The sequence below is a fragment of the Mchenga conophoros genome, linkage group LG2 (genome assembly GCF_057382185.1).
Source record: "Mchenga conophoros isolate Kocher_MC1m ecotype Shallow Benthic linkage group LG2, M_conophoros_male_GT1.1, whole genome shotgun sequence".
Classification (NCBI taxonomy): Eukaryota; Metazoa; Chordata; class Actinopteri; order Cichliformes; family Cichlidae; genus Mchenga; species Mchenga conophoros.
This window is the reverse complement of record NC_140527.1, coordinates 33,881,007-33,905,771: the sequence shown is the minus strand read 5'-3', so window position 1 is coordinate 33,905,771 and position 24,765 is coordinate 33,881,007. Positions and strand designations below refer to the sequence as shown.

Genomic DNA, 24,765 nt, shown 5'->3' with positions numbered 1-24,765 from the left:
CGAGGAAAAGCAAGCCACACTCGGGTTTTTCCGCGAAAAGCCACGAAGTGCAAACTCGTTCTACTGTAACTGTACTGAAGCTCCACCATTGGCTCCAACTGTCCGTCCGCCGGGGAAAGGAGGTGGTCGAGGAGGAGGGGTGTGTGGATTTGCTGAATGACGGCTCGGTGTGTGTTGACACTTGAGAACCGCTACAGCCTACGGGACATGCACAGGCCTACCTACGTTACATATCCACCTTGTAAAGATAAAAAGAAGCGTCTAATTCTTGCATTTAACATCGGGAAATGTTGATGATAGTGCGGGAACTGCGCGACGGGGCTACACGGAGTCGAGGCGGAGCGGACGTTTTCGCAGGTTGATGATCCTCTTTCGGCACCGAGGAGAAGAGCCAACACAAGTAAATACATGGTGTTAGTCTTTATAGGCGGTTAGGCAGGCTTGCATTAAAAGGAAGGATAGGCGGTGCGAGCTAATTCCTGGAAATATAGACCTCCGGCCAGAATGACACACGCTATGTTTGCAGGTTGGAGTTTATTCGCTGAAGTTGGGGCTGCGAGCAGCGTGTAGGAAGCTTGTGTGCCAGGAAAAACACCATCCGTCTTTCACGTTTGACAGATAACCAATCAAAGCTGTTATTCAAATCGGTGCTCTTATGTCAGCGACCTATATCTCATGCATGTGCGCCAAAAGCCCACAGTAGCCTCTCCGCCAGATCAGACAGCATGGGGACCAACGGGCTAGACAACCAAGCGCAGCCGTCCGACAGAGAGTCACGGACGGAACAGCCGGCTCCAGGTCCTCAGATGGAGCAGAGGGATGCCCCTCAAGACCTAGACACGAGAAAGCATGACCAGGCGGACGGCAGCGAGGGTAAAATCGTGAAGGAGGACAGTAATACGCAGCTGATCGAGACCGGCTGCAAGCCACCCCTCACGCCGGGTTCCGACTTCGAGGCTAGGGTGCAGGTAGAGAAGCCCGGCCACGGAGCTGGCTTCGTCCCACCCGAAGGTGGTTTCGCTGGCTGGCTGGTGGTTTTTGCTGCAACCTGGTGCAACGGGTCAATCTTCGGAATTCACAACTCCTTCGGGATCCTGCACATGATGCTGGTGAAGGAGCACACAGACCCTGAAGACCAAACATCCCAGTTCAAAGTGGGTGAGTAAGTACTATCTGAGCAGTATCTCTCTGCTCAGGTGGGCTGGAGCTGAAGCCACAAGTGAGCTGGTGGACAGGAGTAGAGAATCTTGATGCACATTTGGTTTATAATTATAGGATTTTTTTTAAAAGTGGAACTTAGAGCTGTGGAAGTGTCATTTAAAGCACAATTACTATAATAAACATTTTAACATCAACTTTATATTAATTTACAGGATGTTTATTTTAATATGTATATCACTTTAGAAAAAAGTGGAATAACTTAAATTCCCAGTGGAACACTAAACACAGTAATGAATAAAACAAGTGCCCCACCAGCAGGTGTAAAGTATGCTCATTGCTGCATTCTTATTTTTGAATTATTATTTTCTTCTCTTACTCTGAAATTGCTCCTTACATCCTGTTGAAATCTCTTGTTTTCCAAAGCACCAGCATTCTAATGAGTTACAGGCACTTAACTGAAAAAGCACCGTAGGCACTTGTTAACTATTCATTAAGGCTGTCTGTTTATCCACAACACAGTTTGCTACAGTGGGTCCTTTGATAAAGGTTTCCTTAATGATATAGTGAGCACAAAGGACTGAATATTTGTGAACATTTGCACCGGTACTGAGCTGATATTGGAGTGCTGTTTTTTTCTTGTTATATTTTCCCCTCTTGGTTCCCAACAACCAAACAAAGACAAAAATTTTAAGCTATTTACCACAATATCATTGAACATTTGGCCAGAACAAAGCTGTTTTGTTAAATATCAGCCAGGGTGGTAGTAGACAGATAATTGCAGTTAGCGAGGCCGATATTGGTCCATACGAATGTCTGACCCATGCATTGCTGGACCAGTATGGACAGACTTGTTAGAGTCCCCAAGATGCACATGACTAATGATTAAAAATCCTGCGATAGATATGTAAATCAGGGATATTGCTTCTGCTTGTAGTATTTAATACAATCTAACAGGTAGTTATTATTAGAGTCACATCATTACCCTACCCACTTCTCCCATTTCAACCATTCTGTTTAGGATCATAAGCTTTCATTACTAAATGGTCAGACTATTTCTCTATCCTTATTTACTATTTGCACTCAGCTCCCTGCAACGGGAAAGGCACTATACAAAGCAGTCAAGGATATCAGTCTTAATAAAGAAATCACTGATGTTCATTTACAGGAATGTGACAGTTCAGTCTTGTTGTTGCAGATAAATTAGTCCCCAGAAACAATGGGCCTGGTGCTACTCCAATTGTTTGCAGGAATCTGACATTTTCTTGTACCTGCAAGTCCAGTAGAAACATTTCTATTCTTCAGTGAGTTCACAAAGTCAGCGTCCAATTTGTTGCTAATGAAGCTCTGGGCTTCTGGGTAACCGCTTCTAGCTTTGTGCTTGTTAATCTTGTTAACAAATACTGACTAAAGGAGTAATCATGGGAATTCTTGTTTGGGGGGAGAAGAAAGGGACCCTCCTGCCTTTCTTTCTCCTCCTCCCCTTCCTCATTGTGAAAACCGTGAAAGCTGCTTCTGCAGTGTACTGATCCATACAGAGAAATGTTTTGAGCTCGGGAATCATGTAACAGGAGTGGATGTTTTTCTTAAAATCCTCGTCAGTTCCCGCAATCACATGCAAAAGTTAAGGTCACAATGTGGGAAGGGATTATGGCACTAATGCTGTTTGCTGGAACAAATGTGAACCTTTATTATTATTATCAGTATAAAAGCAATAGGGGGGCGGGGCGGTATAGGAAAGACATCTTATTTTTTAAAAGAAGCTGATGGAATTTTATACAGGATGTTTATATTCTCTCTTCCCCATTTTTTGACATATTTAGGATTTCATCTCCAGCATTTTCTTGGGTTGAGCTCATATGTGAACAGATTAAGTGAGTAGGCTGAGACCTGACCTTTTTACCTCAGCAGCAGGAAAAAAGCACAGGGGAAGAGCTTAGCTACAATAGCTATGATCTTAAAGGCTTCTTTTGAGATATCCGGTCTAAATTCACACGTGTACAACATTTTAAAAGATGTCAGACTGCTCAATAGAAAAAAAAGCAAAGGACCATAAGGGATAACAAAAGGCTGGATATAATGAAATCATACTTAGAGATCACCATTAGGCCTTGCTGAGGTCTTTTATAAACATCGAGGAGTAAACAAGTGAATTTCAGAATACCGTAGCAGTATCGAAGTAGGGGTTGAGAACAGTAGGTACTTTAAATTTTTAATGACAGCGAGTTGTGTGTGTGTTATGAGTCACATATGGTAATGATTTGCTCCGTGATTAACATGACACCTTTACTCATTTTTTTCCCAGTTGTTACCACAAAAATGTTGGTAAACTTGTAAAGTGAGTGCACGTGCCCGGCACACCTTTCTTTTGAAAATGGAAGGGGGGGGGGGGTGCTTTCATAATCAGCGAGGGGTGAGCCCCCAGTCAGGTGGTGTGCGAATGAACGTGGCTGCACCGAATGTGGGAGGAAAGTTCAAAATGCAGCCGGCACTGTTTCAGCTGCAGCAAAGTTGGCAAAGAGGGAATGTGTGTGAAGGGGCAGAAGAAAGGGACTGAGTGAGGAAGGAATTCATTTTTCATTGAAGCCTAAAACTATTTCCATCTATGTGCCACCGTGAAACGGAGCAGGAGGAAAATTGTGATGAGAAAAAAAGTAGCTCATCAAGTTCTACTTGTTTCTAAGCCTAAAGTTGGTTTACTTACTGAGCGTTATGCACTTTATTCTCTCACAAGAATACTTAATGACTCTGTAGTAACTATACCAGTAGGCTATGGTATCTGTGCGAATGTGAGAAAACATCTGATGACTCCAGCTGCAGAAGCCTGTTGGCTTTAGTCACCTACATTACATCAAATCCCGCTAGCTTGAATGTGCTGTGCTTCACAAATCTACAAATCAACAGAGAGAAATGCAGTGAAATGATTCTTGGGGACTTAAACATCGCCTGGATTTCTTCATCATGCACTCTTAAAGAAAGATGACAAAGAATGCGAGTGATTTAACTCAGATATTTATCATTCCTACCACAGTAAGCTCTGGCATGTCTAGACTCATGTCTGCCTCATGCACTGACCACATCTACACTAATGGCACAATAATGGATCTAGTAAGTGTAATAGCAATGACCAGAATCATTAGGTCACAGATTCTGCTTCAAAGACTTATGATGTAAAAAATTCACAGGGGAAAAGAACACACCGAGTGAAAGATTCAGAAATTACATTACGCTTGTTCCTGGATATCTTACAGACTGTTCTAGACAAGCATGCACCGATAAGAAAACTCACTAACCTATTGTGAGCAGTGCTTTAGCCCTGTGGCTTGATGTGGAGCTTAGCTAAATGAAGAATGCTGCAATAAAACTGAGAGAAAATAATAGAACAAACCACGTCATTTTTAGAAACTAAATCTGGAAAGATTGAAAACACAAGCTCAGTTAACTAAAGCATGAGTGTATTATAGAATAGTTTTACTGACATGTTAGGCACATATATCTTTGTTCATTGAGTCTAATTGTGTCAAAACCCACTATGTATGTAAATAAATAAATATGTAAATAAACTGTTTTTTAAACAAATGGAAATCAATAAAAGCCACGATGCGAATAACTTGGATAGCAAACTTTTTTGTTGAACCAACTGAAGAATTTATCAAGAATTGTATATGATTTTTAGGCTTTACTTGAAAGCAATACAAATATAGGAGGTTAAAACTTGTTTCTCTGCACAAATGGGCTACATAACCTTGATGGTAAATGAATAAGGATATAGCCGATTGCACTTTTGAACTGTTGTCATATTATTAACTTTAGTCTGAAAGAAACAATTTCCTCTCAAAGCCAACGGTTTTAGCCTTTATAGCAGGTAACTGTTATTCTTCTATCACTGGCCTTGACGGCAGCTCAAAATCTTTTTATCTTAGCATAGAAAACTGATGCCTCGTTACATTAACCGCTAGATGTAAAATGAAAAATGGTGACGCTTTCTTGCGTGACGTCAGTGCTGATTTCAATATAAGGAACATTGAACTATAACTGAAGTACCTTAAAGCTTATATTTTCAGTGTAGATGCTGGTGGCTAAGTTACGGTTATTCCGCTAAGCCTGCAGACACAAAGGGATCGAGACCGGTCGGCAATCCCCAGAAACCTCTGGTTGCTAGGGAAAATTTGTGTTCCTCTAAGTTTTTGGAAGTGACATTTGTTGAAACTGATTGAGTTGGGAGCTGCATCAGAAAATTCCTTACATTCGCTTTGGTTGCTAGCAGATTGCTGGTCCCTCCTAATTTTCATGGAAGAGACTGACAGTGTGTAAAACACTCGCTAACTACTAGCCTAGCAGTATTACAACTTAAAAAAATACAACCAAAAAACAGAAATGGAGCGGATTCACCTTCAAAGTTCAAAGTGTGGTTTGATCCTTTCAGGATCAAGTCAGGAAATGTTTGCTTTAGTGGCAGAACCACACTTCCTTATGTTGCAGTGCTTACGGACAAGTTGGTGTCTTGTCTGGATATGACTTCGGGGCAGGTCCAGCTTTTAGGTGTCAGTCTGGATAAACAGCTTACCTGGTCCTGTCACACTGATAGGATTGAAGCCAAAATGAGTGGCGCAGTATCTGTGGTAATTATGCGGTAGGTAGCTCAGTCAGACAGATCAAACAATTACTGGGTTTATCTCATCTTGACTATTGATCAGCTGTTTGCGTAGAACAAGGTTATGTGTTTAGCAATTTGTTGTTTATCCAGGGTAAGTGTAGAGGGCCTGCTGTTGGATGAAAGTAGGGGACACACTTTAGTTTTCTTTCATTACATTTCAGCTGTTGCTACACCGGTTATTATTAATAAGAACTGCTAATATCGAGCCCCAAAAAAGCTTAAAAAGTTGATTCCTTTTTACTAGTCAAAAATTAATTGCCCTGTCACCTGTAGTCTAATTTATTGCTAGATTTCTCTTAATTTAAGTGATTTCTTGGGTCCATTTAAAAAATTACTCGTGATGTTTTGTTCCTGGTTCAAAGACTTTGAGACAAGCTTCTGCCAGATAGGCTCCATTAGTAATGCTGCAGGTAAAGGAGAGCCTTTTTAACTCAAACATCATAATGTTTATGCATTCATAACTTTAAGTGTTGAAAACCCTGAGAATACTGAAATAACAGGGACATTCACACTCACTGGCCTGGACGTTGGAAAGTATCTGAAGATTAAAAGCAGCCATTCGCTGCATGCTGACAATATATAGTTAGGAATAACTACAACAAGCCAAAACTAGCCAACAAGTGAGAGGCATTAAAGATGTTTTACTAAACTGCTTAAAGCTGTCTTCCAAATATTGAGTTGTGCTTCATCATATCTCTGTTTTCTTTGTGTGACCTTGTTGTGCATTATTTATCTTGGCCATCGTTAGCAGTCAGGTAAAAAAAATACCTTTTAAACTCTGTTTCACTTTAAACTCATTGATTCATTGCTTAAAGGCAACGATGGCGTCTTTATTGAAAGTCTTTCTAATGTTAAAAAGCCTTTAACAGAACATTAAACATGGGGAAGAATGAAGTGCAACATATGCTTATAACATTTGTATACACAGTGGTTGGAGAAACTGGGGAAACCTTCAAAGACAATGATTCCAGGTTTATCTCTGTGTTTCTTCAGTGGCTAGTTGTTCATTATTTTAGATGTGCTTAATAATCATTGTTGGATTTTCTCAAAAACATCAAAAACAAGTGAAGTAACACAATAGTCTGTCTGCCAAGAACATGTCTTAAACCATTAACGTAGGGCTGTGCTCTTGGTAGGTAGTGTGTTATTGTTTTTCCCCTGCTCCAGATTTCTCCAGCATCTCCCAGGACAGCTGGAAATCTTAGGTTGGCAGATCAGGGTGCAACGAGGCATTTTTAGCATTCCAGTGGACAGTGGAATGGGTTCAGGTTGGAAAAAGTTTCTTCAAACTCCATGCGCTTATAAAAAGGTATATAAAGATGTGTACAAAGAGTATTTATTGGTTGATTTTGGTTAGTTTTAGGCATTTTTTTCTGTATTTAGATAGGATGAGGTCCATTTAACCAGGCGCTTGGCTCTGGACCCTTCTACTGATCACAATTTAGCCTATGGGGTATGCACCCTAACGACTAGGACACCAGTGTCCCCTCAATACCAAAATGCATCTGTTTATAGAGGATGTTGCAGAAACTATCATTTCAGTTCAATCCAATTAATTTCAGTTGTACTACTACGCTGACACATGACAGAGTAAAATCTCCGCAAAACACATCCATTAAAAAAAATAAAAAGGATTACCCCTTTCAGCTTTATTAATAGTGTCAACACAAGCAGTTTGCACTTACTCTCAGCCTGAAATATGATGCGATTTGTAAACATCAGAGGGAATGGTTGATTTTCCTGTGAGTGGTACCGAGTAAACAACTCAAGGAGCATCCTGATAGCTTTGCTGTCAGAGCTCATTTATGGTCTGAGCCTGAGCTGTTTGAAGAGACTCCTGGTTGATCTGTGACAGATGGGCCTCCACATGCCTTCTGCTAGCAAGCCTTTGCGAACTGTGTCGCCTCACCTGTTGTACTTTCTATATTTGTGCTAACACAACATCCTTACCATTCTACTGTCTTTATGATACAAGCAGTGTTTTCTCATTCTTTAAAATGAACATTCTGTCCTTATTATGGACTTTAATCTTTAACTTGGTATGGTATTAATTATTATAAGATAAAAATGACTGATTTAAAGGTGACTTTTATGCTTATCTTCATCTTCACAGTGTTGTTCTTGGACTCTACTGTAGTATTCGTGGATGATTCACAGTTGATTCACATGGGCGACCGTGGCTCATGGGGTTGGGAAGCGTATCTGTAACCGGAAGGTCGCTGGTTCGATCCCCGGGCTCTCTGTCCTGGTCGTTGTGTCCTTGGGCACTTTACCCTACCGCCTACTGGTGCTGGCCAGAGGGGCTACAACTGTAGCTACCCCCACCAGTGAGTGAATGAATAGTGGTATTGTAAAGCGCTTTGGGTGCCTTGAAAAGTGCTATATAAATCCAATCCATTATTATTATAGATGATTCAACATGTTTGATCTAATACTGGACATTGGTGCGGCTTGTAAGTTTGTGCACTGCCTGCGTTTGAAGAAGTTTTAGCTCTTTTCTGGCTAAATTCAAGCCAAATATCTCATGATTGACTGACTGACCACATTAGGGATATGTGCTCTCATCATATAGATATAGAGTAGAAAAAATGCTCTGAATCTGTGCATTTGGAGCAGTTTGAAACCTGAGCTGGATCATAGGGATTACTCGTACATAATCAAAAAACACACTGCTGGATCGTAGCAGTGTAAAGCAATGTATTTGTGTTTTTCAGTTTATTATGTTGCCTCAGCACCTGCTAAGAGCATTTTATGTTACCTTGAGGGACAAAAATACCTATGACTATTGTTTCTTTAGGAGTACGTCCCCCAAGACGCTCTCAGAAACAGTGTGATGCATTGTTTAGGTTCAGCAGTATTTCCCCGTGTCTGCGTCAGCCGTGGAAAATATCGTCAGAAAGCATTTGAACAGATGTGTTTTTGATTGTTTGGGCTCACTGGCTCAGAAACAATAATTTTGAGCTGAAAGCAGCAGTGCGCTGCATTCGCAGTCGTCTAAGCGGATGGTTTCATACACTGCGGGATACATTGGAAGTGAAAGAAAATGTCATTGGTGCTTCTCAAAGCAATGAAAACAAAAACAACAGCAAGGGATCTTTCCAAGGACAGTGTCTTTGTTATTCTGGAAAACCCACAGACCATATTCTGAGCAGTTTCCCTTCAAAGTATCGTACTTTCTGCCCCCTTAAACAAGGGGACTAATGACCTATTATTCCTACTCTAGTCATTTGATATGAATCCTGATATTCTCAAATTAAGACTGAAAGTAGGCAGTTAAACGTCATTATTTCATTTCAAATCTGGTGCTGTGGACAACAAAATAGTGTCAGTTTCTCATTGCACTACAGCTGCTCATAAAAAAGGATCTGTGAACCTAATAATTTAGTAACTGCAGTGTAGGTAATTTAATGCCTGGTTAAATTTCAGCTTTGTTATGAATGGAGTAACAGGGCCTCTGTGATATGAATGACTTAGTTTTAGTGTACCTTTTAGCTGTCATATATATGGTTGTCTAGGATGGCTACACATGACACAGATTAGACTAGACACAGTTATGTAAATATACATTTTAATTACATAACACATAGAAGAAATCCACAAAACACAGTTGTCTTGCATGCATATATTACAGCTTAGCATAAAGCATGCTGAACTCATTAGTCTTATATAAACTTCTTATTATATAAAACCCAACTGCATTTTTCTGCCTTAAGTGTTCTTACTCTAACATAAATATGGGTCCTATAGAGTATGCTGCTTCTTGTCAGACTGCATCAATCATGTTAAGAGATGGAAGCTTGTTAACCCCCTTCTTTGCTACCCCACACAAACAGACATCTTTTCATTTGGCTCCAGTCTCCCTCACTGTGTTCTTTTGCTTTTGTTTGAAAGTGTTTGGACCTAATCCCCTCTAATGAGCACAGTGCACTCAGTTGTTGTGTCAGGACACAGGGAAATGGGGCTTTGTTGTGGGGCTGGCCAGAATATAGAGTATGCTGTAAGGCAGTGTGACACGGGCCTGTTGTTTTGACCCTCTGATTTCACATCGGACCTTTTGGTTTGTCATGTCCAAACTGTTATTGGTGCAATACTAGCACTGCAGGTGCTAGAGCCATTAAAAAAAGCAATACTGGAACTACATTATAATGCCAAACTGACCAATTTGAGTGTTATAAAACACTTTACATCTCTGTGTCAGATATTGGGCTTTCCAAGAATGAGTCTGCAAGAAACAGCATGCTAGCAGCAGTGCATGTCCAGATGGGAACGCCGCAATCACTAGCTGAGATTGGTGAGATTAAGTTAAGAGCCTGTGGTATTTTCCAGACAAACCAGCTGGACATCTAGTATTGAACAGAAAAAAGGAAAAGTATTACAGGTGGTAGCTTAAGTGGTCTTAGGAGCTACATCAGTAAGAAATAATATCTGAAGCTGAGGAAATGCAGTGATTCAGCAATAGAAACACTCATAACTATCAGCCAGTTCACACTTTTAGGTAACTTAAAGGGCACTGTTTTTATGTTTTTATGTCTCACTACTTGCAAATTCCTCAAAGTATGCTATTTAGAATTTGACTGGACTAGAAAAAGTCTCACCTTGAGCAATAAAGCATAATTTAAGCATCACAGCCTACCTATGTATTATAGTGGACCATTTATGATGGTCATTTATGATATACTCATTTGTAATATGAGTATATCACTATCCACTAGAGCACCATTGGGAGGTGGTGGAACAGGAGATTCACAGTATGGATGTGCAGCAAGTGTGTGATGCTATGATGTCAACGCGGACCAAAATCCTGTTTCCATCACCTTGTTGATTCTGAGTCTAACCCAGCACTGCAAGGTAACAAAGTGACTAGTGAATGTGTATCAAAAGCATTTAATATATTATACTATTAAATCTACTGAAATTGTTATTGAGGATGTAGATTCCACCTATATGGCTGGGTGTATGACCCCCCTCCCCTTTTTTCCATTTAATTTGAAAGAATAAACTGTAGAAAGACTCGAGTAGAGTCCTGTGCTTTAATCGTACTCTGTGTACCAGAACATGTATTACATGTATAGTATAGTACATAGGGTTACATAGTGTCCACATTTAAGACTATTTATACAGTGGTGCACAGCTCATGTTTCACTCTGAACTCAGAGTGTGTGTGTGTGTGTGTGTGTGTGTGTGTGTGTGTGTGTGTGTGTGTGTGTGTGTGCGCGCTTAGGTACATAAATCCTGCCATCAGGCTGTTTAGTAGTCTCTCTGGTCTCATTTCTATTGGACTGTTGGACCAGTGTGACCCAAGGCCCAGACACCATGGTAGACATCAAAGCTACCTTTGCTCCCTCAGGGACTGGATCCAGACATGTGTTTGTTTGTACTACAGGGTACGCGGTGTCTCTGCTAGAGAAATCTGCCTCGTTATGTTTTAACACTGCATGCTCTACATGCCAGAACTATCCACTTTGATTCACTTTTTGATCTGCTTAATCACCATGAGAAATCTTATAGAGCGTGTCTGATCTACATGATGCAAGTGTAGACACAATAATGAGTAGAGTTACATAAATGTATATTAATAGCAAATCACATCAGGTGGTGAGAGAGTCACAAAGACAGAGAAGAAAAAACTAGTGTGCAGCATACAAAGCTTTGTAGTTTTTCAAAGCTTCGGGAAATCTTGTGGGCAAAATTCTTATTGTCTGGGTTAATTAATACCTACTGTATGGGGCATTTAAAGGCAAGACTCAAAATGCTACACATGTTTACTTTGAGCGTGGCTGCTGCTGAGGTCAGGTGGCAGATTTGCAAACAGCTTGCAAGCTCTCAAAAACTTTAAACAAAACATAAAGATTTGCATAGAGGCCCAGGCATACGTGCATGAAGGCCATGTTGTTTTTCAGTGATGCCTTTTTTAACTTTTATGCAATAACTTCTACACGTGGAAAAAATTATGTTTTAATGGTCAAGGACTGCACACACTGATCTTTGCTTTGTGTACAAACAGATATAACAGTGTCTTTTATTTACTTTAGGTGATAGGTATAACACCTGAGATTTCCACATGCTTCTGATGATGAATTCTTTCTTCTCTCAACTTCCTCTCCAGCCTGGGTTGGGGCCCTGGCCATGGGCATGATCTTCTTCTGTTCACCTGTGGTCAGCATGTTCACAGACCACTTTGGCTGCAGGAAGACGGCTGTGAGTGGGGCGGCACTGGCTTTTATAGGACTGCTCAGTACATCGTTTGCAAAGTAAGACATGTTTGTCAGATACGTCCTTTGAAAATATGAATGAAACCATGTAAAATTATATGCTAAATCAGGGGCTCTAGATGTTTTGCCCTTTTAGGCCTCCAAGAGGAAATTTTGTGGGTAAACCATTATGAGCTTGCACATGAAAAACCCATGTGGGCCCCATGTCGGCTAGCCCATGTGGTCCTCTGTGAGAGTTTTCTGTGGACAACCTACACTGGGTTTATTTATTATTATATTTATGCTCGTTTTTCTTCCTGATGTCCTTTTTTTTCATTGTAGTTCCTTGATCCTTCGTTACTTCACATACGGCATATTGTTTGGCTGCGGCTCCTCCTTCACCTTCCAGCCCTCGTTGGTCATCCTGGGCCACTACTTCCGCCAGCGCTTGGGTCTGGCCAATGGTGTGGTGACGGCTGGTGCCAGCCTCTTCTCTATGGGCCTTCCGGTGTTACTGAAAGAGGTGGTGGAACCTTTGGGCCTCAGCAGAACATTCCAGATCCTCAGCGTCTTCATGCTGATCCAGGCTCTGCTGGCGCTAATGTTCAAGCCTCTGATCCCTGCTGGGGGAGACATGGGCCCCCAAGGAATAGGCCCCGACCATGCCGAATCCCAAACTCAAGCTAATGCTCAAAGTGGAGGCAGGTGGAGCAGGGCGATAACCACCATCAGGAAGTACTTCAATTTGCGTGTGTTTCACATCGTCACATACCGAGTGTGGGCATTTGGAGTGGCTACAGCTGTATTGGGCTATTTCGTGCCATATATCCATCTGGTAAGAACATAAGATAGGCAAGAAGTAATTGTTTCTAAATGGTGCTGCTTTATAAATATTTACAATAAGCCCAGTTTTTATGTGAATAAAGAAAGCACTGTTTAACAGCCTTTCAGTTATTTCTGCTGTGGTAAAACATTCCGACCTCTTTATTTATATTATGCGCTTACACAAAGAGCATTAGAGATCAGTGGGGTTCCTAATCATGGGTTTGATGTAAAAATGCTTTTTCTCAGCTGACACTGGAAATGAGGGGGAGTGAGATTGATGTCAGAGCCATACTGTTGCACTGTGGGAGGTCTGGTGCCATTCATCTTCTGTAGGCCTTTTGGAAAGAGGGCAATTGAATGCATGTCAACTGAGTAAATGAGCAGTGGCTGAACATCGCCTTTGTCCCTCTCAATAAGGATAACAGAGTTTGTCACAATAGCTTCTGTGAGGAACAGCACTCAGTTGCCAGGAGTTAATTGTGCTCTTCTTAATTTTTTTTCTGCTTCAGTGTACAACCTTTGAAAAAGGTTGCCCAAAGGGAAAATCTATAATTTAAATATGTCATGTTGAAGCCAAAGAGCTTGACAGTAGTTTACTAACTAAACTACTCAGCTAGAGAAGCCGAAAGTAAAAGAAGTCCATTTATCCATTTTGTTTACATCCACAAACTCAAGTATGTTTTCAAAGTCTGAACTCTGATTGAATTTGGGGTGTGATAATAAGATAGTAAAAAATGAAGATGAAGTGTTAAGTTGCTGTGAAGTTGATCTCCCTCTATCCAGATGTCGGATGTTCCAGCTCCGGCCTCCCTCTGTCAGGCCTGTTGTTTCAGGCCCGGGCCCAGATGTAAACACTGCCCCGGTCTTTGTATTGGCTCGACCATCTCAGGAAACCTCTCCTGTATGGCCTCTCTGTATCCCTAAACATACCTATCCTATGGCCATTGATGAATGTAGACCTTCAAAGCAGAGCAAATATTTCACAAGGACCAGCATGTTCAGGAAAGACTTCAGAGGGCGGTTTCATGTTTTGGATCTAATTTGGGGGTCACGGCTAAAGGGAGCGGGAGGCTCTGACCTATATGCGTTCAGTCTTCCTGCTCCGCAGTTCCAAAGGTCTGTTGATGTGGACATTTTGTTAATGTTTGAGGTTGATTTGGGGTGAAGGATGAACAATTCCACTCCAACAAATGCTGAGTGTAATGTTTTCTCGGCAATGAAGAATACGGTTCATGAGCACGTTGTATAATATCTTTGTCATTATATGCACGATGGACTTTTACGGACTAACAGTGTCCACAGTAATGATTCTGTCTTATTGTGTCTCTCAGATTAATTTTGTAAAAGAACAGTTCAAGGGCACTGAAAAGGAGTGGGTGCTCCTTGTTTGCATAGGAGCATCATCAGGGGTGGGACGCCTCACTTTTGGAAAGATCGGGGATCTCATTCCTGGTCTACGGAAAGTCTACATGCAGGTGAGGGAATTATTGAAGCTCTAAAATTTATGCAGACTGCTTTTCTTTACTGTTTGGTCTGTTTTTGGGAAAACCTAATGCACTTCACAGTGGTAAGTGTGCCTGTCAAAAAGTGGTTTTTATAAAATTTGCCTCATTCACCCACACAAGCACTTTTTTTTAATGCTTTTCCTTACTATGTAAGAGTAACTCAAACAGTCCCAGACCATCCCACTACCATCACCATATTTGACCGTTGGTATGATGTTACTTTTCTGAAATGCCAGATGTAACGGGACACACGCCTTCCAAAAAGTTCAGCTTTTGTCTCGTCAGTCCACAGACTATTTTCCCAACAGTCTTGGGGATAATCGGGATGTTTTCTGGGAAAACCTAGATGAACCTTTATGTTCCTTTTGCTCAGCAGTGGTTTTCATCTTGGAGCTCTGCCATGCAGGCTTTTTTTGCCCAGACTCTTTCTTATGAAGTCATGAACACTGAGGCAAGTGAGGCCTGCAGCTCTTCGGATGTTTTTCTGGGGTCTTTTGTGACCTCTTGGATGAATCGCCGCCGCGCTCATGTGGTAATTTTGGTCAGCCGGCCACTCCTCGAAAGTTCCCCACTGTTCCGTGTTTTTGCCAGTTATGGATACTGGCTCTCCCTGTGGTTCACTGGAGTCACACAGTTTTAGAAACAGCTTTATAACCTCTTGGGAGTTTTCACTTATTTTGATTCTCATTTGTTCCCGAATTCCTTTGAATCGCACTATGGTGTCTGGCTTTTGACGATCTTTTGGTCAACTGCTTACTTTGTCAGTCCGGTTCTGTTTAAGTGATTTCTTGATCGAGAACACGTGTGGCAGGAATCAGGCCTGGGGACTCAGCTTTCCAAAGATGTGATATACAACAGTTAATTTATGTAATAATTCGCTTAAAAACGGCATTTTGTTTTTACTTGTGTTTACATTTGTGTACATATGTACATATGTTTGATGATTTGAAACATTTAAGCGGGGCAAACACTTTTTCACACACCTGTGTTGTTTGTTAGGCCCAATTTTACTAAAATATTTATTTTTTATTACCTTGGTGAAATTAGAAATTCGTTTTTATTAATGGCTTAATGGCATTATGTTTCTCTGGAATGAAAAACAGACTTGCGAACACAAGGGGAATTACATGACTGGATAATGTCAGGTTCCTTGTCTATTTTCCAGGAAATAGACAAGGTGATGTGAGAGCAATTTGTGCAGTGAATACAAACAGGAGTTGCCATTTCCTGCACGTGCGGCTTCTGCTGAATGCAAAACACAGGGATCCATTGTTTTGACCAGTAAACTCGTTCAAGCAGCTCACTAAGCAAAGGGGCACGGAGTTACGGATTAATTAAAATATAAAAACAACTTTGAAGTTGTGGGACATGCATACTTAAAATGTGCTGATCTGTGATATCAAGCAAAGTATTTCTAAAGCTTCATTTGCAGTATTAGTCATATAAAGAATTTCCTGACAGTGTGGCGGTGAATATTAAAGAGTCTAGTTATGCAAGAGTCTTTTATAGAATGAAATCCAGTATGTTTCTTTTGTCCAAGTGTTGAACACAGTTTTTAATTGCTTAAATCCACATTGTTGTAGTTGTGAAGGGATTTGAAGTAACACTCTTTGGCTCTTTGAAGTGACACAGAACAGTCATTCACAGCATTCATGCCGTAGACACTTAGTGAACAGACAGCTTTATATCTTTTATATTTTTCATAATCATTAACATGTAGTTTATTAATCAGATTGATGACGGCACCGGTGCACTCAGGTGAATTACCATAGTAAATGTAACTATGATGCTGAACTTTGCCTGACGGAGACGTTAGATGAGAGCGATGACACAGGAAGAGTCCTGAATTGGAAAAATTAATTCAAAAATTCTTTTATGTTGTTACCACAGAAATACACTTAATTTAAATAGTATTTCACAGTAAGGACCAACAGGTCTTACCGAGCCAAGTGGTAAGACTTACTCATATCAGAACTTTGTTTTTCTGCATATTTAAAGTATGTATGAGAACATATCAGGACTTTTTATCGTTCATGATCAATTTCTCTGGCAGACAAAGTACTTTTTATTTTCTCAAATAACTTTACCTGACATAAATATGTGTAGGTGGAGCCTGTAGATGGAGGGTGTGTCCACTTGCACACGTAACCATATCTGCCTGAGGCCAGATTTACATGCATGAACAAAGGCAAAAAGAAAGCAATGTGAGCCATCTGACTGACTGCATTTAACGCATATTTATCTGTCAAAAAGAATGTTAGGAGAGCATCAAGACATTCAAAGCTTGTTTATGGGTTCTTGCTGTATTTTGCAGGTGGTCTCCTTCATTGTTCTTGGCCTGATGTCCATGATGATTCCTCAGTGCTCGATGTTCGCCGGGCTGGTGGTCGTGTGTGTGTTTCTGGGACTGTGTGATGGATGCTTCCTCACCATGATGGCTCCCATAGCTTTTGAGCTTGTCGGGCCCATGCAAGCCTCGCAGGCTATAGGTTACCTTCTAGGCCTCATGTCTATCCCTATGACTGCGGGTCCACCTATCGCTGGTAAGAAGCTATATATGTGTGTGTGTGTTTTCCACTTTTTGAATAGCACAGATATATGTTATTTACACATCTGTGCTATGCTTGTTGGCAGTAGGGATGCACAATGAGCTGAATTATATTAGCAGAGAAAAACCTTGGACGTGGGTACAACTAACGTAATTAGTAAACGGAAAAAGACAAATGCACAGCAGGACAGGTTATACACTGGTTTGTGTTTAGAGATGGTTGGGCTCATGGCCAGCCACTGCCCGTCTCCAAGGATTTGTGTTCATGAAAAAGCACACACAGTACTGATCTTCGATCTGCGTTCTTTTGTTCCGCTCGCTAATAAAAAAATAATACCTAAGAACACTAGTCGCAGCACGCTGCTGACTCAGGCATCTTTTGACTTTATCTCAACAATCTCTTTTGCCTCTCACACATACCAGAGCTGCTTTTACTACACAACTTTCTGACTTCCTGACAGCTTTTTCCTGGCCTTTGTAGCCTCAGCCAACATACTGAAACTCTTAGATGTCAAATGCTAAATGTACTTTTTTAAATGAAGAGTCATGCTGTCTGGCAGGGTTTTTTTTTTTTTATTTCTTTAAAAGAGATTTAGTTTTCAAAATAATCTTCACTTCCTAATGACAGATTTTTGTTTTGCATTGCAGTATTAGAGACAGCAGTGCACTGACATAGATCGATAGCATATCCAAAGCTATGCCAGCAATATTGGTGCAACCAATAATCCTTCTTACTGTAATAATACATTACTATGCACCTCTTTTATAGTGTGGTTAAACAAAAAGAGGCATTATGACAGTATATACCTGCAAATTGTTCAACTAAAAAAAAAACCTGCTAGTTGTAGCCTTGCTGTATCCATTTCTTTTGCAAAGTCTTGCTTTCATAATTTCAAATCATCTTTAATGTTTTCTATTCAATAATCAGAAATTTTATTTTAATTTTGGGCACTTGTCTTTTTTCACAATTGACCAGAAATCCAGGAAACAAGACAGAAAATAAGGAATTCTTACTGTCAAATTCCATGAATTTTACAAAAATGAACAGCCTTGTTTCTTGGCTTTCTGTCTCCTTTGTTAGCGAACAGTATCACCAAAAAGTAATATGAACAGGCGGTGCAGGTGGGATGTTAATTTAAGAGATCAGACTGCACTACTTGAGAATGCACACTGTGACCTGCATGCAGAGAAAGTGTCTTTTTTATTGACTTATGGTTACTGGAACCAAAGAACTGTGTTAGAGGAAAAACTGAGGGGCTGCACCAGGCCCCATGATAAGAAAAACAAATATTAGTTTGAATTGTGACACATACAGAGCCTTCAATTGGAGTCCAAAGATAAAACATAGTTGGAAATGAGCACATTGGGGCCCCTTTAAGCCACAAAAACAACCATAATAACAACCATACTATAGAACATAAAAACGGTTCGTTTATTCTAATGCTTAGTTAGCATTAAAGCCTACAAGCAGACAAACTGAAACTAAGGAACACTGTGTTTATGAGGCTTGACAAAGCTTATTGTCTTCTAGGCCCAGAGCTGTAGTTAAAAAACCCCCCTGCTCTTTTCTCATGTGTCCTTGAGGCCCAACAAATGTGGATTTCCTTCCTCATATAATCTTTGCACACCCTGGTCTGTAAATGGGTTGAATACTGTATTGTTTACTACAACGTTTGGTAATTACAAATCTTTTTCTTCACTGCCTTCGTCAACACACGGCCTGTCTTTGCTAGTGTGCGATGTCCACCATCTGCCGGGCAGCGGAGTAGCTTAAATGCATTGCAGGATGTGGAAGAGGGTGTACATTTATTTCACTGTGTGTATACACAGTATAAACAAACTGGGAATCTGCTTGATCTAAAGCAGATGTTTTAATCTTTCCATTCGCATTTTGCTTCCTTACCTCCGCTGCACAGGTCTCCTGCATGACTATTTTGGGAATTACACAGTGGCCTTCTCCCTGGCTGGTGTGCCTCCGATGGTGGGGGGCGTGGTGCTGTTCTTTGTGCCCCTGATCCACCACAGGCTCCAGCGAGGTCAGGCATCACCAGAGGAGACCTCCACAACTGCCCACATGTTGCCCAGCGCCCCACCGGCCGAGGAGCCCAAGAGCTGCTCCAATGGAGACATCCTGCCCGGCTATACAGATGTAGAGACACACATCTGATCGCATCATACAAAGGTTAGGCACATTGTGTATGTGAAAACATACATGTATGCAATAACGTCTAGATATTCCAATTCCTTCTAAAACATATTGCATATACTGTTTTTCTCAGGGATTCAGCCCACCAGCACCTTTTCTCATCCATAATCTGTCCTCCACCTAACCAGAAGTCTCAACTGTGGATTTCCTGTTGGCTGATCTTTAACCTGCAACCCTCCAAGACCCCCCTCTTTGGCTGTTTTCTTTCTTTTTTTTGTTTAATGCGAAGAGAAGTTGACAATGCTCTGGCGACAAGTCACGGAGTGGATGAAAAGAGGGCACATTAGCGTCGGAGGTGGATAAAAGCAGAAAAGCACAACGTAGTCTAATCTAGTCGTTGTAACACATACCTCCACGAGGAACTAAATGAAGACTAAAAAGCTGTCTTTCTGATTTTATAGCATTTAATCGTGCTACCTTAGCTTTTGAAGCTGTAAAAAAGATACACTTTTATTTTTAGATCTTCTGAGAAGAAGAGGTATATAAAATAACAACTAGTGAAGGGATAAAGTCAAAATGTCTTTATGTTGTACCTCAAACATCTGATTTCTTTTTAACACAATGTGTTTTATTTAGTATGTGTAGCTAAAACATGGTTATATCTTAAATGATTTGCAGCTTTGCTGTATTCGGCTCTGCGCTTCTGTCTGTGTTTTCTGCTGTTACAGCTACAAGAGAAGCATGCGTACTGTTTGTACATGTCACAGGAGGTAACAGATATTGCCAGCAGATACAATCCACCTCAGCTCAGCTGCACATGAGTTTTAGACCCTGGCGTCACTGTGTGTTCACACTCCGCTGTCTAAAACTTAAGCAAAATTTCTTCACCAGTCTGCCTGCAAGGAGGACGTGTGTAATTGTGGCAGCTGTTGATTCCACTGATTCATATGCAATGAACCTTAGTGTTTTTGACCTGTTACCAGTTTTCAGTGTTGGGTCAGTGACTTTTCACCACCACAGTTAATAGAGGGTATTTCCTCCTGAGTCTGTAAAGCATAAATGTTTGCTTTTTTTCTCACCAAACGAAAATTTTTTTTAGCAGGGTGCTACACAAATCTGAATTAACTGTGTCTGACACAGCTTTGAAAAATAACTGACAACAGTTTTGTGCTTTATAGGTGTGGAAAGAGTTGGAGTCAAGCAGTAGTTATGGGAACTTAATGGCTGTGAAAAACATAGACTTTATTCAACTTTGCAAAAGGCATTTTGTTTGAAAGTGTATGTGTGTGTGGTTGCCTAGTGATCTTAGTAAGGACTAGTTTGAGTTTCACATCCTTTCTGCCTGTTTAAAGGTTATGATGTGGCCTAAGGATTGTTTACAAGAAGGTTATGGTTGGGGTGTTGGTTTGGATGGTTAGGGTTAAAGATAGGGATGATGTCAGTGATCTTCCTCACAAAGATAGTCATGCATCCTGTGCGTGTGTGAATCTGCATTTAATATTAGAGGCATTTATTTAATATGAAGCTAAGTTGGGGTCTGTTGATGAAGAGGGGGCAGAGATTAAAAACTGCCAAATGGCCCAAGCCCTCATCAGGCCGTCTCACAGATAATCCAGCCAGTTTGCTGCTTTAATTTAGCATCACTACGATGACATCACTAGTTGTTTTTGCAGAAATGGAAAAAAAGAGACAAAGTTGCAATCTTGTTGAGATACAGTATTCCCTCGGGAGGACAATCTGTAGTGGTAACTACCACTTAGCATTTTGGACCACTTACCTCTGCGCTTTTAGATTGCAAGTTCTCCTGAACGACAGACTTCAGCGAACAGACGTGAAGTAGAGCTGCAATAATCAGCTGTTTGAGTTACACAATTCTACGTGGTTCTATGCATAACTGAATCACAAAGGGGGGAATGCCGTGGCATTCAGCTGGCGTTTCTTTGTTGGTTTCCCCTCCTTGCTTTCACTGCCATTACTCAGTCCGCTCCTGCTTGACAACAGATCAGAGCATAAAAGCTGCACAAACCTCACTGCTGAGTGTAGTTTTTATATGGACAAATGGTTCTGGATAGGAAACATACACCTGTACCTCAGTAATTACACAATCCTCAGCAATCCAGTTGAACACTTCGACATTCTTTATTATTTTTTAACGTTGCTGTTCTGTGTTGAGATTTTTCTTTTTTTCTGTTACAGTCCGAGAGCCACAAAACTGCCAAATGTCTGTTGTCAGTCAGTCTCGCTTCTTCCAAAACAGTTGGTGCGTAAACGTTTTTAACAGATCTTCTGCCTTCGTATCCGTTTACTCTGTTGTTTTCAGTCCTCAGCATTCCCGCTCTTCCGACACATTCACTGATCGTTGTCACCGTGAGTTCTCTTCATGAAATTGTCTTCAGCTGAAGAAATGCTGTTATTTAACTGTCAGATATACTTAATAAGATGGAATAAAGGAATATAAACAGTTTATATGCGCAGGTTGGGAAGCAAAATCACACGTCTCTAGTTTGAGGTCTAAGGCTTTGTTAGATTTTATTGGCAGTGCAAACGGTTGTTTACATAATTTGCAGCTGCTGCTGGCCAATAAAAAAAAAAAAAAAAAAAAAATGGTGGTAATTAAAAATGATGGGTTTACACCAGCCATATAAATGAATGGTTTAACATGATATCATCCCTCCATGCAAAGCCTCTTTTACTTAACTAAAACAGTCACCAGCTGCCCAACAGATTTTGTAATTAAGTATTATAAATGATTTCAGGAGATGCTTCTAGAAGTGCAAATTCAGCGTCCTTATAGAGTTGGTTTATATTTATATGAAGTGCATCCACCCATATGTAAATATGAAATGTAATGAGGCAAATTCTATTATATAAACTATCTTTTTTGTGTACACTGTCAATTCCACTGCTGCTCAAACTAGGGGCCTGTGTCATTTATATTCCACCACTGGTAAAAAAAAATTAGATAAAGCTAATGTCGCAACATTATGTCCTCTTCGGTGACCCCCCAGTTGTGAAAAGTGATTTTTCTTTATGCACCAATTATATCCATCCAAACAAAATGTAATAGATTTCTTTTTTTCAGTTTTTAGCATGTCATTGACTGTGAAGATACATTTTTTGCTTTTTTTCTTAATTTTTAGTATGTTGGCATCATGTTAGTGTTTTCCAAATCACACTTTTGAAGACAAAAACAAGACATTTGAGTCACAGCAGAAACCTAAATTATGAAAACTTGCCTGCCTTACATTTACCTATACACGTGATCAAAATTTGTTTCCAGATTTGAGACCAGAATTAAAATCGTAACATTTTCAATTATACCTGTGCTACTTTTCTACTGATTATTTTTCATTTTCTAACGGCTTCGTCCAGTTTCTGGTCAGAAGCAGCTGAATGCTTTTTATTTTGTAACCTACTGTAGATTAAGATACAGAAAAATGACATATATTACTATAATTCTTCTAAATGAATCATAAATAAGTTTTTTTGTGATACTGCTGGAAAGAGAACTGTTGAGTTAGTTTGTGTGTCCGGTTCTGAAGGAATACATAAAGGCGAAACACCCAAATGAATGAAAAATGAGACACATGAGTACATGTGTATGGTTACAGGGTGTCTGCTAAACCAGTGTTTGGCTTAGCAAAGCCGTTTGATCTATGCAGCATCACTGGGTTTGTGGTCCACTTTATGAGACTGCATTAATTTCATTCTGATCATGTCAGACTGTAATAATGAATGCTTACTTGGACTACAAGTTGCATTTGTCTCTGTAGCACTCAAAGCTGTAGCTGGTAGTAGTTCGGGAACCGCTAAACCTACAGTAGAGCCCCTTATACTTTACCTAAACTATGTATGTACTACTAACACTACTACTTGTTTTACTTAATGTTTTCTTTTTAAATACTTTGTATTATTAGAAAGCTTTGAGCTGTTGTCAGACTTGTCACTGTTTCCCAGAAAGCTTCACCTTTTTCTCCTGTGCTGCTTGTGACATACACTATGCATGTAGCAGCTTCAAAGAGGCACATTAAACTCTAATGTACACGTGAAAAGGCAACGCTAGCATGATTCCCTATGTGCTTTCTTGGTTGTTTCAAAACCCATAGAAATACAGGTCAGATGAACTAAATGTGATTATACTGTGTCATATTTACTTGTTTTTTTTTTTTGTTTGTTTGTTTTATAGGTAATTTAAAAAAATAGCATAATTTCTTCACCATTTGCAGTAGCAAGCCTTGTTATACCGGTGTGCAATGTGTCATTTTGCTGCTCTTCAGACCTCAATCTCTGCTTACTGTGTAACATCTAAAACAAACAGTATGTGTTAAAGCATAGCTGAGGGTCTCTATTATACGCTGAGTCATGATTTGCAGATTACTATGGATCCCTTCCAGGAAGAACACAATATTACAGGTCGCACATGCATAATGTATAGACCTTTCCACACTCCACATGTTTTATTCAGTGATATTTTTTTTTTTTTAATTATCTTAACTGTAGGCATCATGTTTCCACATTTATAAATGTTCCAATGTTTTTAGTAACTGTGTTTTTAAATTTTGTGAAACACTTAATGGTCAAAAGTTTTGAGCACTCCCTCCATTTTCCAGGTATTTATTGAGATTAAGGCTGTTAATGTCTATTGACCGTAAATGGTACAAAGGTAAGCAGTAAACTGCAACAAAAACAGAATTAAGAAAATAATTTCCAGTAGCGGTGCAGTTCAACGTAGCTTTGAAAGTAGATGCAAACAATTTTTCTAGAGACGGCCAAACATCGAAAGGACCCAGAGGGCCAGCTTCAACAGGAACATTCTGTGATTTAATTGTTAGGGTATTATTTACTTGGTCATGAGGGAGTTCTTTATCATTAGTGAAAGCTGCAAAACATGAAAAAAATCATTCATGGCCTCCTTCACATTTTCCAAAACCATGCAGTGGGCCAGACTGGAGTCTTTGGCGTCCCTATCCCTGCCCTTGAGCCTTATATTTGACCCTCCTGGTTTAGACACTATGTGATGTAAACAGCAGTAACTGGAAAAGTGGAGGTGTGCTAAAACTGTTGACTGATTCTGTACGTTGTCTGTATGGTTCTGCAGTGATGCTCAGCTGAGACCTCCTCACAGTCTTACATATTTCAGTACAGGGATCTGATAAACCTTCCTTCTCTAACCTCCAGTAAGGTTCCTGCAGTTAAACCTCTATGGCCTCTCGTCACTTCTTAAAGCTGCCACCTTTTGTCCTTCTGTTTCACACAAGCTGTACTTTTGCAAAAAAAGAAGCTTTTTTTTTTTTTTTTTTTTTAAATATATATCTATCCGTTTAATTCCTTTTACAGAATGATCAAACAAGGCCAGTGTCATCACATGATCTGAGATTAAGTCATGCTGCTAGAAAAATGTATGGATTTTTTTTGTCATAATTTTGAATCTGTATCAAAAGAGGCACATTTTTTTTCTATTAAACCTATAATAAAGACATAATATTGCAGCTCATGCTGTCACTCTTTTCTCTATAGCTGTGCGCTTCGCTTGTCAACTATTTCACCCAACTGGAGATTAACTTTGTGTTTTTGTGCTGTTGTCCATGGACACACTCTCGGTCATCAAATGTGAAATCTGTTCACTATCACCAGAGCAACATGGCTGTGTTCATTCAGGCTTTAAGTCCTGCGCTGGCCTCAGTATTCCTCACTTAGGCACCCGGTCATGGTTAATCTTGAAGTTTACGCTTCGC

At 40.2% G+C, this 24,765-nt stretch overlaps 1 protein-coding gene across 2 annotated transcripts; it reads left to right on the top strand.

The window, feature by feature from the left end:
* On the top strand, positions 1–23,507 carry slc16a2 (solute carrier family 16 member 2). Of its 2 annotated transcripts, XM_085296495.1 has the most exons (8): positions 1–400; positions 527–1,158; positions 11,922–12,066; positions 12,349–12,841; positions 14,163–14,306; positions 16,651–16,879; positions 18,801–19,066; positions 19,164–23,507. In XM_085296495.1, the coding sequence occupies exons 2-7, from the start codon at positions 726–728 to the stop codon at positions 19,049–19,051; spliced, it is 1,695 nt and encodes a 564-aa protein (XP_085152621.1). In that variant the 5' UTR covers positions 1–400; positions 527–725; the 3' UTR covers positions 19,052–19,066; positions 19,164–23,507. The 2 variants fall into 2 exon arrangements, with proteins under 2 accessions (XP_085152621.1, XP_085152613.1); XM_085296487.1 differs by having other exon boundaries at positions 1–1,158.
* The last annotated feature ends 1,258 nt before the right edge of the window (positions 23,508–24,765 follow it).

What these genes read in the sequence shown, in the direction of transcription:
- slc16a2 (XM_085296495.1), top strand. Translation starts at nt 726, where the DNA reads ATGGGGACCAACGGGCTAGACAACCAAGCGCAGCCGTCCGACAGAGAG. An exon ending in AACATCCCAGTTCAAAGTGG is followed by an intron (nt 1,159 to 11,921) that starts GTGAGTAAGTAC and finishes CTTCCTCTCCAG; the next exon opens with CCTGGGTTGGGGCCCTGGCC. An exon ending in CTCAGTACATCGTTTGCAAA is followed by an intron (nt 12,067 to 12,348) that starts GTAAGACATGTT and finishes TTTTCATTGTAG; the next exon opens with TTCCTTGATCCTTCGTTACT.